We start from the raw sequence: 17298 nt of genomic DNA, 5'->3' as shown, positions 1-17298 counted from the left end.
GCAGCTGGTCAAAAAAAAATAAGTGAAATCATGTAGGCTATGGTAGATAGTAAGGGGAGAAAAGCTTTTTCTCCACTCAAAGCGTCCATCCCTGTGGATGGCCAGCTATTTGCCTAAGACTCCAGGTGTCTCTCCATCTGTTACTCCTTCTTAACCAGGAGTAGGAGCAGTTATCTTGTTGGGGAGTTTAAAAGGGGAAACTGGGCACATGTAACTCTGCTCCTTCCTCTCTTTCCTTCCTTGGGGAAGGAGATATCTGCAAGAGGCACACTTTCCACAACATTTCTCAAGCACTGGGGATGAAGAGTGAAAGGGTCTCATGTGAAAAAAAGCTTCCATCTGTCCAGAACAGCTGGATGGATGGACATCAAGCTCTCAAGCTGTAATACGATTTTCAGAATTAGGAAACTTACTTTTCCTTAAATATAAGCCCAAGTCTTCACAATATATTTATCAGTAACAATAAAAGCAATATTTTAATCAATATATTTATTAATAAGATATCAATAAGTAAATATTACTATCTTATGTAATATAATGGCTCATGCAGCAGAAACTAGTTAGATGGTTACACAGTCCATTTTATTTTTCTTTTTGAGTAAACAGCTTGAATACATTTCCCAACATCCCTTACAATGAGTAAGGGATGAAAACGAAAATGAGTACTTGCCTGTGGATTGTAAGTAAAAATAATGTACACTATTCCCAAGCCCGGTCCATATAAATTGTCCTCACATGATGCCCCATTCTCTCTTTTTTCTAATCTCTGGTCAGATGCAGAGTGCCCAGCTGCATGACGTCTGTGAGCCCAGGGGATAGCAGACACTGGATAGAAGGAGAAGGCTGCCCTCCAAACATGTGTGGGGAATGTACGTGAGTCAAAAATAATTGTCTATTGGGTACTATCTACTGAAATTTGGGGTATTGCTTGTCAGAGCAGTTAAGGTAGAAAAGAGTGATGTCATTACTGGGCATCCATTGAACTGTCAACATCTGGCGTTTAGCCAGGTGGATCTGGATTTCCTTGGACTTCCAAATTACTTGGAAGGCATCAATACTCTAAGTACAAAGGAAGTCCCTGACGTGTTTTAATCAAGGGAGTAATATGATCCAATATATCTTTAGAAATATCAGCCTGGTCTCTGGGTGGAAAAATGAATACATTAACAGTGATGGGCAGGAGACCTGGAAGGAGAGGGCAAAGTAAGAGATTAACATGGCTCTGACTGAGGAAGAAGCAGAGACGGGAAGGGATGGTATGAGCTACAGTTGGAGTCAGAGTTGACACGATACATTAATGTTTTTGGTCACTTCTATGGAATAATTTATTTAAGCCACAAAAATAGCAATAAGAAAGAGTGTTTCAAAATTAGCTCACAACTATATTAATACTCCACCATATATACTATTTCTTATAAATATCTTCAAGGACCCTCTCTCTATGTTTGTAGAATAGCTCCTATATGACATAACCTTTTTCCAAGTGAAGGTGTCAGTGTAGCATCTTGGCCTCACATGACTCCTAATTCTAACCTTCTATTTCCCCCCAATCAGAAAGGTGTTTTGAGGTGTTTGAATTAAGGCTTCAATGTAAGCTATTAGTACCATTAAGATGCCCCCACGAAGCCTGTGTCTCTATTGTAAACTACTAGAAACATTGTTATTATCACAAAAATATAGAAGACTTCTTAATAAAATCCTTAAAAAGATACCAGGTAAAAGTACAAAATTTTCAAAAAAAGATTAAAAGGTTATGGTTTCATTTTTCAGCTTGAGATCAATTTTAAAATGTTGGCAGTACTCTCTACTTATGATAAAGGATATCTTCCATTATGGAAAGAATCAGAGTCATTTATTGTTAAAGCAAGGTACCATAACTATTTGTAATCAATATTACTTACCTGAATATTTGATTCTCTAGACCATGAGATTTCATAAAAAGGATCATTTCAGCACATTTGGAATTCATAATCTAATTCCAAATCAATATTCACAGACTTGCAAAGGAAAAGCTGAATAAGTATTAAATTCAGCAAGGGAACAGCACTTGGAATATAATCATCTCTACTACTCATTGTCTTGGTTGCATTTTAAATACTTATTAGATTTTACAATTAAATTCTTATATTTACTCTTCTCTAAATGTCAGTGATTTAAGACTGATTTCCCTCTGAAGCACACCAGAGTTTCAAATATATTTTTAAAAATCTTGGTCTATTAAGCACATCTGTTTCCAGCTCTAAAAATTGCTAATCTTTCCATCAGCAGTTCTTAGCCAGGCGTGGATTTGCTTACAACAGTTTCAGGCATCTAACAAAGACTTACACTTGCATTCACAACGTTTTACAGATGAAGAGCGACAGTGAAAGCGAAGGTCAGAATTTTTGAGAAGGGGAGTAAGAAAGGAGAATTCATGTGAAGTTGCAAAGGAGGCATCACACACAACTTTTCTGGTTGTCTGTCAACTGGATGGGAACTTTCAATATTATATACTTATCATTACTCTACAATGCCATTTCTAAATATACTATAAAATTCTTGTTCTTTTATAATCTATTATAAAACAATTGAGCAAAGTATATATAAGTGACTAAGTATTTTCATTTGTTCAGTTTTTAAATATTTTTAAAAATCCCATATTTTATAAAAATGATTTAAATGTATGTGCATACCACATCTCTTCAAAAAGGCTCCAAGAATATCACAAATTCCTTTTTAGGAGGTGGGAAGAGATATTTTAAAAAATAATCCCACATATATTCGAACAATGTTTTTTGCTTTATCTCTGTTTGTAATAACTTTCCATCACCTACAATAAAAACTCTTTTTTTCATTCGTTATCATTTTCATTCACTGTCCGTATCTGTAGTTCATCTAACCGAAGTATGCACTCAAAAGTTGTAGTTGAACAAATTTTCCACAGCAATTCTGAGGTTTCTTCTGTTCTGAAAACCATATCATCATTCCATCTAGTAAAAGTGTGATATATGTATTAATATATATTTATGTATGAGCATCAAAATATAGACCCAAGTTACAGTGTAAAGTGCTACATTGGTTTTATTGTTCCTCATCTACAAAGCTTTGTTGAGCAATTTAAAGTAAACATTTTCTCATTTGATACCAAAAACATCAGCTTTGAATATAAAACATTGAACATTTTAAAATAAACATGTCGCTTTGTAAATCAGCTCAAAACCATGACTTTTTTCAAAAACTGTTGCTACATAAATGTTAAATTACTTAAACTAAAAGCTTTAGGAGACTAACGTCATCAAGTCTGCACTGCCCACTAGTGGCAGAAGACAGTAAATGCATGTTTCTTTAAAAAGTAAAGACCAATTCTATCTTACATATTAGCTTTCTCAATCAAATTTAGAGCCCGTTATATTATACAGCAAATACCTATACACTCTAAGCATACCATGATTTTTGTGTTGTGAACTACTTTTCCTCTATAACTTTAATTTACTGTTAATGTTCACACCCAGAGACATCATGTTCAGTTAGGTACCTGTGAATATAAACACTACCCATATAAATGCATGATGCGTATGTGTGTGTGTGTACAAACACACATACACACTATATATATGTACAGACACACCCCCAAATTTTAAGCTATAAATGAACCCACTCTGACAATCTAACATGAATCCATATTGGAGAAATAAACTTAATCTAGCCTGTTAGCTTTAATTTACCCTGCATTGAGAAATGCTCTCAAACTAATCTTCTGCGGTTCTCGCTGAAATGACTTTTTGTTAATAAATGGTTTTTAAGCAGGAGATATTTGTTTAAGAATATTAGGAAAAGCTCTCCCTCCTTTCAAATCTCGGTGGTCCACAGGGTTAACATAGCTGACTATTTCTGAACCTGTGCAGGATAGATTACTATGCTCTAGGGACATCAGGATGCCTGCATATGACCCAGAAGTTTAGGCATATGCTGGCAACTAAGGTTCTTGAACATTCCATCATGTGATTTCAGCAAACTTAAGTTAATGACTCTAAACTTTATCACTTACTGGAAAGAAACCTGAAGCAACATGCATATAGAATTTCATAAAGAGGAATATTGCTTATTATCTTTTTAACAACTGATGGAAGAGAGCTTTAGATTAAGGCACAATCACATGATTGACTTAGATACTCAGCTTCTTTAGACAGCAGTCAGCATACATATGGCTTGTAGGTGTGTATACGTGTGTCTTTATTGCACACACACTAAGTATTAATTCACTTGACAGCATTTACCTTGTCATTATTTTTGCTCAGTATTTTTCTTTTCTTTTCTTTGCTCATTATTCTATCCCACATACTTACCCAACACAATGCGTTAGTACACAGAATACGTACAATTAATATTATTTAAATAATGAATATTAATAAATCATTGAAGTGGAAAGCATTCATGACAGAATTTTATTGATGAAAAGGCAGAGGAAAAGTGTAAAGGCAAGTGGTTGATCCTGAATAAGTGTAATGCCAATATGGAAAGAACCCAAATACACTTGAGATTAATTGATATTTTCAGACTGCTTCATAAAAGAATAAGATAAAATTATTTATTATAGATGTGATGATATATGACATCTTCAGCAGTCCCCTCACATGTGACTGGAATGCATAGTTAATTATGTCCTGTGGTTGATCATTAGAAATATGCCTTATTTAGAACAAGATTTCTTATGGCCTGAGTTTAACTGAGTCCACTATTGACCTGTGAATTCAAATATTCCTCTTACAGAGGAAACTCAATTTTTTAACCTCCTTTCCTCTTTGTTGAGCCTTCTGCCCACTAGGTTACACACCCAAATAGAGAAAACCATCAGTTTCATTTCTTCCTTTACATCATATGTCTCCATACCTCTTTCATATTTTTTGTCTTCGATTCTTTAAGTTCTTCATATTTCCACTTCCACACAGACAAAGCTGACTCCAGCCGTCCTATCTCTTTTTCCAAAGATAAGCGCATTCTAAATAAAGAATTAAAGGAAAACAAAATAGACTTACAATTTAAAAATAATTTTAGAAATGCATTCAATTTTAGATTTTCTATTTTCCTAATTTTTGACATATGTATATGATCATTGTAATAATAGAAAACTTTTTTCAGCTTATTAAAAATTACAAATATTGGCTAAAACTTGGTTGAATTTATTATTCTGTTAATTAGCTTTAGAATAGATTAAACATATTTAATTTAGCCTTGTCAGTATCAAAATAATTGACTTTCTGCCTGCTTTTTCCTGTATTATCCATGCATTTCTCACGATGCCTCTTATTCATATTATTTCCTTACATGAGAGGATAAATATGTTTCTAATTTTAACATGGTTTTTATCCAACTTCATATTGTGACTGTATATGAATGAAGACTCCTTTGATATGACAGAGAATACCAAGGAGTCCACCTAACAATGCAATAAATCTCTCATTTATTGGGGATATAAAAATAATTTTTAAATATTTGCAATTTTGTTTTAATGAAGCAATTTAACTGGGATCTTTCTTTAAATTATTTAAAATAATTGAAATTAATTTCTCCATTTGTAGAATAAGCGATATAACTAAGATTAAAGTCCTTTAATACCACAATAATTGATTTTTCTATGCCCATATGTCTATTAGAGTGAATCATTGAAAATAATTATTTCTGGTTGTAATTAGCGTATATCAACCTTTGCAAATGGCCAGTCTTAATCTGTGTGGTAGATTAGATTACTGTTCAAAAATACTCATTCTCTTTTCTCTCCTTCCATGGACAGAGTTGCTGTCCGCATCCCTTCATTCCAGGCTTTGACAACACGATATTAGCAGATCTGACAGATGCAGAAGTTTGAAAAGAAATTGTGTGATTGGTCACCTTCTCTATGCCTCACCCATCACTGTGAAGAGTTTCTCCCCAAAACCGCTGTCCCCAAATAAACACGTGAAGCAGATCTGAGCCCAACCTTACCAACGTTAACAAGCCCAGCTGGTCCAGTGGAGGTCAACTGACCCCAGCCTTCTCGTGTCCACATGGGCAAAATAAATCATTGTTGTTTTAAGCCACCGAATTTTGTGGTGTTTTTTTTTTTTATGCAGCAAAGGATAACTGATATAGAGAACGATGCTTAAAAGTGGGATGCTGCAATAACAAAAACAAAAAATATATAGACTTAACTTACAGGCTACATGGTGGGCAGAGGCTGGAAAAATGGTGATAAAAGATAAGAAGCTGGAAAAATTGTGGTATGTGTTATGCAGCGGTGAAACACAGGGTGGAAGTGTCAATTGCTGTGTCTTGGAAAATAGAAAATGTGCTGACATTACCAATGGAAGGCTGGTGGGCACAATGCGGCCAAAGGCTTGAAATGTATTTGTGCAATTGGGCTTGCTCTCTTGTATTTTGGCCATTACCATGAGAAATACACAGCAGTGCTGGCCCACTGCTCCCAGTGGGAGGATGAGAGACACGGAATATAATCAAGTCTCTCTTGCAGAGCCCGGTCCAGATCAACCAGTCTCCAGTTGGCTCACAGACTTTAGTTAATAAATTCTGATTGTTACATGCCACCCAGAGTCTGTGGTTGTTAGTTACAGCCTTATTGCATTTATAATTAACTAATACACACACGGATGTATTTCAGTGATGTCACTAGAAAGATCTTAGAAGCCTATTCACAGATATACGCAGAACCGAAGATGCACACAGAACAAAAATTGAATGCCATTTACATAATTATAAGAAATATGACTCTTCCAGGTAGTGCTATTATGAAAATAATTCAAAATAGAATTAGGCCATAAATATATTAGTTTAATCCAATCAATGGATAAGCAGCCCATTAAAGAGTTACATAATTATATTTGCATGAATCAAGCCATAAAATGGAAAGAGGATATTAAAAAATTAGTTAGAAATTAACTTAACCTCAAAAGACTCAGGTCGTAAAAAATACCAGCACCCTTTATAGGACAGTAATTTGAATCCCTTATTAACACAGCAAATATATTAAAATTAACAAACAAAAAGGCTCAAAATAGAAGTCTAAGTCCTACAAACACTGCCTGTAGATGTCTACACCTCCAGATTAACAATCTCAGCCAAGAATTCTGATAGATAAGCAAACTTAGTCAGCTGGTCATCAAGTTGCTTACCGTGATGTTATTTTTGCCCTTAGTGGCTGTGTTTGGTGTTTCAAGAGGAATAGGATTAAGTATAGAAATAATGAAAAAATTGCCAAATACTAATATTTTGTGTTAAATTTATAAAGAATACGGAAAAACCATTGTACATTAAAATACGTTACATATTTGGCATCTGGGTACTTTTAAAGTTTTGGATAAGGCATATTTGAATATTTACAAGAAATTGAGTATTGACAGTCTTGTGAATTTAAGTTAAAAAATACAATAAAATTATACTGTTTGTAACTTCATTAGAATGTTTGATAATCACTATATCTACAATTTTAATTTATTAGAGTTACATGAGCTGAACGTGGGAAAGGTTTTTGTCAGTAACTGAAAAATTTAAAAAGGAAAATGAATATATTAAATTAATAAAAAAATTTTTAATGATATTAATTAACTACATTTGTGTAATGAGGTATACACTGATAAATTTTCTCAAAATTAATTTTGAGAATTATTTTACTTACAAATAGAATAATATAAAAATTGTACTTAAAATTTGAGAAAAGTTTACATTATTAAATTTACAAATTTAAAATCATACATGTTGAGAAATCAATGTCAGTTTTTGACATTAAACTTTAATAAATCAAATGATAATATTGGCAAAAAAACCTCGCATTAACATAAAAATGATTAATTATCAATGTAGAATAAATGCTGATCCTCAAAAATGTCATCAAAATTATTGAGGTAGCTATGTCTTTAGGTATTTTATAAGAAGTTCAAGAGGAACATTTCAAACTATATATTAATTGAACTTTTAACCTTAGTTATATATAAATATAGGTATATTCTAAAAATATAATTATATCTAGACTTAGAATAAGTATTCAAAGCCAATTCATGAAGTAAAAGTAATATAATTTTGCCAAGGTATATTAAAATGAATAGATAACTATTTGTATTCCTTATTTAAGGCAAATTAGTAACATTTAAAATATAGTATTATTTGTCTCTTTAAGTATGCATCTTAAATAAAATAACTGATATTTATTAGTCTACTAAAAGAAAATGTGTTTTTATTATGTAAAAAGGTACAATTTAGTCAGAGAAGTGAGAGGACAATTTATAAAAATTTATTTCATAGCAATATGGTGTTTGAATATTATTTAGTATGGCCTCACCAAAATAATTTCATGTCCCTATTTATGCAAACAAGCATTAAAGATACAAGGACATTGCACATTTAAATTCATGCAGCAGAGGGCACTCTTTATATCTTTAATTTTCTGGCCTAATCAATTTATTCTACATTTTAGAGAGATTTTCAAAATTAATTAATTATAAAGTTAAACTTATAATTTGAACTTTAAACTACCATCACACTATTTGAACTACAAGAAAAGAAAGGAAATAAATCTAATTTTACTCTAAAGAATATTGCATATCTTTTGCACAAAATCTTTAAAAAAAAAATTAATAAGATAAATCTCAGGAAAATATAATATTTTGAATATGATGATATAAACTTTAAAAAATCAGATTGTTAAAATATACAAAATTTGCATAATCTAAAAGATCAAGTGTGAACCAAAATGATTTGTATGGAAAGATATAATTATATTTCTTTTTTTTTTTTTTTTTTTTAGAGAATGAGCTTTATTTTTTGATATTTTTTCCTTAAATGTGACATTATTACTGTAAATAAAGAAGTCTTCAGACATAAGTAAAATCTTTATAAGCATTAAAATATTAAATACAAAGAGGAAATAGGTGAATTTTGCTGCTTCAAAAATTTTTATTTTAAATTGCTACTTTAATTTTCTTTGGTGAGTGACCCTCTAGAATCCTCAGATTAATTTCAGATACATTTGAGGCTTGATAGATCATAATATATTTGAAGTTTATTCTGAGGAAGTGAAGGTCTTGACCTTTCAGTTTTTTTTTTTTTATAATTATATTTCTATGCAATCTTTTGATACTATGTTAACTATCGTAATCCTATAATAATTGGGCATAAAATTTTGACATCTAGACAGGAAGATTAATCAAAATAGTTTTCAGGAATGAAATTCCTGAAACATTAATATCTGGGAATAAATATTAATCATCTTTGAACTGCGTGAAATTTCATGGTAAAATATCTAATAAGTATTTTCTTAAAGGTCTATTAGTGTCAAATGTTTTTGCCAGTCAAAAATAATTGTAATAATATCTAGATGTCCACTTTTCTGTTAGTTAAAAATTTAGAGTTAGTATTAAACTATGAATAATAAAAATTTTTACAAATATACTTTTAATGAGCAACATATTTGTCATTTTGCGATTCTACTCTCAACTATTCATAACTACATCTTTCAGCTGTAACACCTTTCAGCATCTTTCATTTTCATCATCTTTCAGCATTTTTAGCACCTTTTCAGCAAATAGCCAAAGCCGTATATGGTGAATTTAACTAGAAAAGAGGGGAACTTAAAGAACTCTGTTAAGCTCAGAGGCATCCAGGAGGACCAGAGACCAGCGCTGGGAGGCGATGCCACCAGGAACAAGGCCCACTGTCCCGCCACAGACCTGGTCCTGTGAGAGCCCCACTGCTTGTTGCCTATCCGCTCTCCTGGTATCAATGATAGGCCTGACAAGCAAATATATTCAAATTAGCTAATTCAAGTAGAAAAGGATATTAATAGCTCAAAGAATCTCTGGGAGAAACAGAGAGGCAAGTGAGGAACCTGCACAGCCAGAAATACCAAAGATAAAGCCATAGAAATCTTCCCACCAGCACCTCGCTGGGGCCGCCGTATGGGTACAGACATCACGGCACGACCTCATACCACCAACTCCAGACACCAGATGATGTTACCAGAGACCAGAGGCCACTCCTGCCTCTGGACACAAGATATAGCTACTGCCACTGCCTTCTTTCTCACCAGGATGGATTCCGGGTGCTCTCTTCTTGAAGCATTAGCTTCTGCTAAAAAGTCTAGGTGGCTACCTCTGAATAGCTGTTCCCAGATTAGTGTCTGCACCATAACAGCGAGGGAGACTGAGCTAGAGACCTACCTGCATTTTGTAGTCTATGCAGAGTCTATTCCATCTCATTAGGTAGAGTATTGTCCAAACACAAAATAGATACTGGAGAGTCAAAAATAGCAAAAATTAACTTAAAATAACTTAAAGGCTTAAATGTAAGACTAGAAACCATAAAATTTCTAAAGAAAACATAGTGGAAATCCTCCTGGACATTGGTCTCTGGGATGATTTTTTTAGATTCAATACCAAAAGCACAGGCAACAAAACAAAAATAAACAAGTGGGACTACATCAGACTAAAAAGCTTCTGCACAGCAAAGGAAACCATCAACAAAATGTAAAGGCAATTTGGGTAATGGAAGAAAATATTTGCAAACATATATCCAATAAGGGGTCAATATGCAAAATATATAAGGAACTCATACAACTCAATAGCAAAAAAAACAAGTAACCCAATTAAAGAATGGGCAAAGGACCTGAATAGACATTTTTCCAAAGAAGACATACAAATGGCCAAAAAGTACATGAAAATGTGCTTAACATCACTAGTCATCAGGAAAAAGCAAATCAAAACCACAATGAGATATCGCTTCACATGTGTTAGCATAGCTATCATCAAAAAGACAGGAGATAAGTGTTGGCGAAGATGTAGAGGAAAGGGAACCCTTCTACACTATTGGTGGGAATGTAAATTGGTGCAGCCAGTACGGAAAATGGCATAGAGCTTCCTCAAAAATTTAAAAATAGAACTACCACACAATCCAGCAATTCCACTTCTGGGTATACATCCAAAGGAACTGAAATCAGTATCTCAAAGAGATATCTGCACTCCCATGTTCACTGCAGAATTGTTCACAATACCCAAGATATGTAGACAACCTAAATGTCCATCAACAGATGATTAGATAAAGAAAACATGGTATATACATACAATAGAAAAAATGTTCAGCCATAAAAAGAAGGAAATCCTGCCATTTGTGACAACATGGATGACTGAAGGACATTATGCTAAGCAAACAATAAGCTAGAAAAAGAAAGACAAATACTGTATGATCTTAGTTACACGTGGAATCTTAAAAAGTTGAACTTAACAGAACTAGAGAGTAGAATGGTGGTCGCCAGGGGCGAGGGGGTGGGGAAAGTGAGGTGATGTTGGTCAAAGGGTACAAACTTTCAGTGATAAGATGAATAAATTCTGGGGATCTAACGTACAGCTAGGTGACTATTGTTAACAATCCTGTGTTCCACACTTGAAATTTGCTAAGAGGGTAGATTATAAGTTTTCTCACCACATACACAAAAATAATAACTATGTGAGGTGATGGATGTGTTAATTAGCTTAATTGTGATAATCATTTCACAACATATATATATCTATATCTAAATATCACATTGTATACCTTAAATATGTACAAATTTTATTTGTCAATTATACCTCAATAAAGCTTGAAAAATAAAGAAATAATAAATAAATAAATACTACAAATTACTTTTAAGAAATGGCAAAGGTTTACTGCGTATCCCATTAGCGACATTGAATAAGTAACTAAAGTAGACCTGAATTTCTAATTATTAACAATATTATACTAAATAACATTAAGCAGACTTGCAGATTTGCATGCCAATTTGTTCATTGCGTTAACTGAGAAACACACATATATGTACAAATACACACACATGGATTTCTACTAATGCGAATCTTTGAAGCATTTTTAATTTTCTTACCTTCTTACCAAGATTTTAAATCTCATTTTATTAAGAAAAAGTTCAACATTTAATGAAGCAAAGCAAAATAATTAAAGCATACTACTTGTCATTAAATGACACAAAGCAAATATTTTCTAAGGGATACAGGTGCCATCTGTAGTTTAACTTGAGAACTAATTCTAACTGTTAAAACAGTTCATCACAATATTTTACCTCATCCTCTTCCTTACTTAAGACTTGATATTGCCAAAGTTCTTCCTGAATGTTAGGTACACCTAGCTTGATAAGAGGATCGGGTTTCCCGCCCTCACCTCAAATTTTTACCTGGGAAGTTTTTATCTAAGAGATCAGAAATACATAAATTCTCAATACATGAGGAGCTTCCAGAAATGATAATTACAAATAAAACTGAACAGTACTCCAAGTACAAACAATATAAGAAAGCGTAGTGTATTTGATGAGGAGGATCTAGTCAGTGACAATGGTGGAAATGATTCCCTGAGTTCTCTTGGCTGATTCCTGTGCTCTAGTCAAGAGAATTTTCCCACTAGCTGGGAACATGGAAAAAATTATCTTCACATCTTCTCAACTCAGCCACCCACTTGCTGAGATTCCAGGAGGAAGAATTTAAAAGATTTGACAGATTTATAATAACAGTATATCCTATATCCTTGGGAAACATTTTCTTATGATAGGAAAAAGGCTTTGCAATGGTCTTATGTGGATTGCATGCTAATGTTGATTCATGGACACATAACACCCATGGGACTGTTTCTTAAAGAGGAGAGTGAGAAAAGAAAGTGGAATCAAAGGCCCTCTTTCCCCTGATTCTCTGGCCTGTCTATGGCTTATACATTGAAGCTGCTGAGAAATGAAGAATTTACTTACTATGGGGATTATTAATTTATTCCTAAGTCAAATATATACATATGTGTATATGTGTATGAGTAAGAGTGTAAAGATACACATGCGTATCCTTAAAACCGGCACCTTAGGGAGCTTACATCTAGGAAAGGGCAGTTTCATATTGCTCCTACCACGTTAACGTCAGTGAAGTAACACTGTGCGTGGGTTTGAGAGAAGTCTAAAACCACTAAAAAGTTACATCCTTCAAGAAATAAAACACACAGGTTAGAACTTCACTGAGACCTATAGCTTCAGATAAAATTAATTGTTAATATGGATACAGGCCTAAAAATTAATTCAATTTTATTCTCTTTTCTACCAATGTTGATTGCCTCTATTAGGAATTTATACTCGATGGCAGAATAATAAATATTTATTCTATACACAGATGCTTGTATTATCACAATCCATTCATATGGTGAGATACAGACAAAGAATCTGAAAAAGAATTAGTGATATGAACAAATTCCAGAGGGATTAATGAGAAACTTCTGGCTGACAGAAAAGGAATGGCAGACAAAAAGCTTAGTATTTGAGAAAGGTTTGTGTGCATACTTATCACTATTTCAATCCATTTTAACCAGGGAAATTGAAACCATAATATAATATATAATAATAAAAATATAATATATAACTATATTCATACTTATTTACATATATGTACTACTCCTAGTTTTTTTATTCTGCCCATTAAGAGTTTTATAACTAAAGAGAGGGAAGAATAATTATTTTCAGATTTGGAGATCACATTTTAAAGTGCATTAAATATTCCACACAATGCTAATAATTTTCTAAGGTGATTGTGAAGGAAGGAGAAAAACATATTGAGTAATTCATATTACTGGTCACTTTTCCAGACATTGTTTGTGCTTGATCCTCCTAAGAACTCAGTGAAGATGGCAGAAGTGACGCTATGTGACTTTTGAGGAAGGTCATTAAAATTCCATGTATTTCTCTCTGCGCTCTTAAGATGATCTCTTTCAACCGAGTCACTATGCTGTGAGGAAGCCAAGTGGCTACATGGATAGGCCACAGGCAGATGTTTTGACTGAGACCCCAGATGAGAACCAAAGTCAACTGCCCGATGTGGGAAGGAGTGAGGCTTCAGATGATTCTAGCCTCCAGCCTTCAAGTCACCCCCAGCCTTTGAGCTATCCCAGCTAAAGCTACATGTAGCGAGAGAAGAGCTCTCCACGCAAAGCCATGCTCAAGAATCACGAACAGAATACTTGTCATTGTTGTTTCAATAATAACCATTGTTCCGGAAATTTTGGTATAAAACCATGGATAACCAGAACATAGGCATCACTATCTATAGTTTTACAAAGGAGACAATAGCACACTCTTGGTTAACCCAATATCATATAGCTAGACTATCTCAGAACCAAGGTGAAAATCCAGGTCATTTACTCTCAACTCTAGTGCTCTTTCCTCTATACCACAAATGGTCAATGAATAAAGCATCTTTTTCTGCGATCAATAACTGACAAAATTGTGAGTTATTCATCATATTAACATATTTATTCATTTTTATTGACTCACTGAAGTTTACTAATACTGTAAACGTTAGATAATACACTGGCTATTGTAACCATATACATTAATAATTCAGATATAACTAAGGTGAATCTACCAGAGATGATGAGAACAAGGTTACAATAAAAGAATGATAAAAACTAACACATTATAAATTACTCTTCAAAATTAAAAAAAATGAATATATGTCAAACTCATTTCTTAAATATTGGTACTTAATGACTAATTATGGGCAAAATACATTATCAAATGGCCAGTTTACTAGAGGCAAGAATTTTAAGAAGTTTGAAAATCAGACTTGGTTGAGGGAGACAATGATGAGCACTCACTCTCTTTCCTTCCATAAGATTTTTTGGAACTCATCCAAATGCACCTGCAAAGCTGCCATTTCAGGTGCTTCATTCTCCAAAGGCAGATGCATTGCTTGCAGTCTTAATCCAGGTGTCACAGCACAGTTTTCAGAACCACCGTTCTTGAATAAATCAGAACAATCTAGATTCAGTTTCATCTCCTCATTTAATCTTGATGGGTCAATAATCAAACCTTCTTCCTGAAAGGAAAAAATAGAAAACAAATCTTATTGGTGAACATTTAAATCTAGTGTAGAAAAATCATGAAGAAACATATTTTTGGAAGGAAATAAATGTTATGATTCAGCATCAAAGTCATATTTTCATGTCTTTATCATTCTCTCATTGTGTTACAAGGCCAAACTGTAACTTGCATTCTTCAAACTTTTTTTTTCTATATTCTATCTTATTATAATAAAATACATTTCTCTGAAGTCTTTTAAAATTTTTCATTTACAGTGGAATCTAAGTTATATCTACCATAAGTCCCACACATCATGGAAAGGCTTAAAATTTTAAATGGAATTGTAGAAGAGAAAGATATGAACTGATTTTGCTTTTAGAGATGGAATTAAATAGAAAGGGGTAACAATATAAACTGATACTATTTAAAGAGATAATATGGGGGCTGCGCCGGTGGCATAGTGGTTAAGTTCGCGTGCTCCACTTCGGCAGTCTGGGGTTTCAGGTTCAGATCCCTGGCGTGGACCAACGCACCGCTTGTCAGGCCATGCTGTGGCAGCGTCCCATATAACACAGAGGAAGATGGGCACAGATGTTAGCCCAGGGCCAATCTTCCCTGGCAAAAAGAGGAGGATTAGCATCGGATGTTAGCTCAGGGTTGATCTTCCTCACAAAATAAATAAATAAATAAATACAGCTAAAAAAAAAAATAAAGAGATAATATGAATCCCCAAAGTTTCCCAAAGTATGTTCCACGGGTTAACCGTTAATAGTATTTACAAGGTTTAAAAAATAGAAATGGGGGTGGTGGTGTTCATGGATAAATAAGTGTTATGAACTGCTAGATTAAATAAAGTTTTTAAAAGTTTATTTTGTGCAGAATTCTCAGAAACTTCAAGATTGCAAGTATACCAAGAAATTCCAAAACTGGGTAGTATGAAGCAATCCCTAAAAGTATTTGCCTATGGTACCTATTTTACAAGAATTAATTGTGAGGCCAGAGTCTCAAACCTTGAGAAATGTTTATACTACTATATGGATAATGTACTATTATTGGTAGAATTAGGGTAAATGGGGAGAAATATCTCCAAATATTTTTTCACATAAAAAAAATGCTAGGTTAATTTTTGCTAAAAATCTTAGTGATATCAGCAATATGGGCTGAATTGTGTCCCCCCAAAAAGCTCATTTGTTGAAGTGCTAACCCTCCTCCAGTACCTCAGAATGTAACTACATTTGGGGATTGGGTCTTTAAAGAGGTAATTAAGTTAAAACAAGGTGATTAGGGTAGGCTTACTGATGGTATCTTTATAAGAAGACGAATCTTCAACACAGGTACATACAGAGCAAAGACTAAGTGGAGACACAGAGAGAAGATGGCCATCTATAAGCCAAGGAGAGAGGCCTCAGAAGAAACCAACTCTACTGACACCTTAATCGCAGACTTCTAGCCTCCAGAACTGTGAAAAAACAAATTTCTGTTGCTGCAGCCACACAGTCTGTGGTACTTAGTTATGGCATCCTAAGCACACAAATATAGTCTCCATTGGGTGTGTCATTTTCCTCTTCCTCCTCGTCACTATATAAAGCATTCAAATATGCACATAATCTCTGGATTCCACTGTGGGTTTTTTCCTCACCTTACTAGTTGTGTTCTCCTTTGTAGGAAATTCTCTTCTTAACAAACACTCTCTGATAGACTCACACGTTTTGGAACCCATTTGAAATTGGTCTCTTTGTGCACAGGACACTTCTATGAAACTAGGACGCTTCAGGTCTTGGCTAACTCTAGCCTCTAACACCTCCTTTTGATGTGGCAAACTTTGTTTCTTTTTCAGTGCACTCAATTCCTTCATTGTCATCTCTAATTTTATTCTGAGTTGTCTTCCTTCCTCCCTGGCACTGTTCCTTTCTGCGCGAACTTTACTCCACTTCTCTCTCCAGTTGGCAGTGCAATCTGACCACCACCGCATGGTCTTCTCCATCTGAGCAGCTCTGGCCTTGACTTCTTCAAGTTCTCGCAGGCGAAGTTCTTCACAAATATCCCATTCGTTGGTGTTGCGTGAGTGAGCACAGCAGTCGTGAGCTGCATGGGATTGTAGCCCATAAAGTGGCACACAGGAGTTACAGGTATCTCTGTGGGAGGAGGCAGGTGCTATCACGTCACAAGTTGGTTTAACTGATGACTGCTGCATCTGGAAGATTTGAGTTTCCTCAATTAGCCGATGAATAGAATCTAAATTCATATGTATGTTTTCAGGCCTAAGAAAAGACAGAAAAAAAAATCAAATAATTAATGTTTGAATTTCTTTGCAATGAGAAGAACAAGACCTACATTTAAAAAAGAAAGTTGATGAAAACAATACATCTTTTCAATATTGCATATTTTCCTTTCCACTGTAACTAAAAATATAGAGGAATTTATACATTTGTAATTATCCTCAAAGAAACAGAAATTTCTTA

General features: G+C 33.9%; 1 protein-coding gene across 1 annotated transcript in view; it reads right to left on the bottom strand.

Moving 5' to 3' along the window:
* The window catches only part of CCDC102B (coiled-coil domain containing 102B), a 203986-nt gene extending 186896 nt beyond the window's left edge, over positions 1 to 17090 (bottom strand). Inside the window, exons 1-3 of the mRNA XM_087438818.1 lie at positions 16476 to 17090; positions 14632 to 14852; positions 4870 to 4978 (exon numbers count right to left, since the gene is read on the bottom strand). Of these exons, the coding sequence (XP_087294944.1) occupies positions 4870 to 4978; positions 14632 to 14852; positions 16476 to 17081 (936 nt within the window). The 5' untranslated portion in view covers positions 17082 to 17090. The remainder of the gene's footprint in view (positions 1 to 4869; positions 4979 to 14631; positions 14853 to 16475) is intronic.
* Between the last annotated feature and the right edge of the window lie 208 nt (positions 17091 to 17298).

Source organism: Ceratotherium simum, chromosome 14 (assembly GCF_057802395.1).
Source record: "Ceratotherium simum simum isolate JZ-2026a chromosome 14, ASM5780239v1, whole genome shotgun sequence".
Lineage (NCBI taxonomy): Eukaryota > Metazoa > Chordata > Mammalia > Perissodactyla > Rhinocerotidae > Ceratotherium > Ceratotherium simum.
The sequence above is the reverse complement of the archived record's forward strand: the minus strand, read 5'-3'. Positions and strand labels throughout refer to the sequence as shown.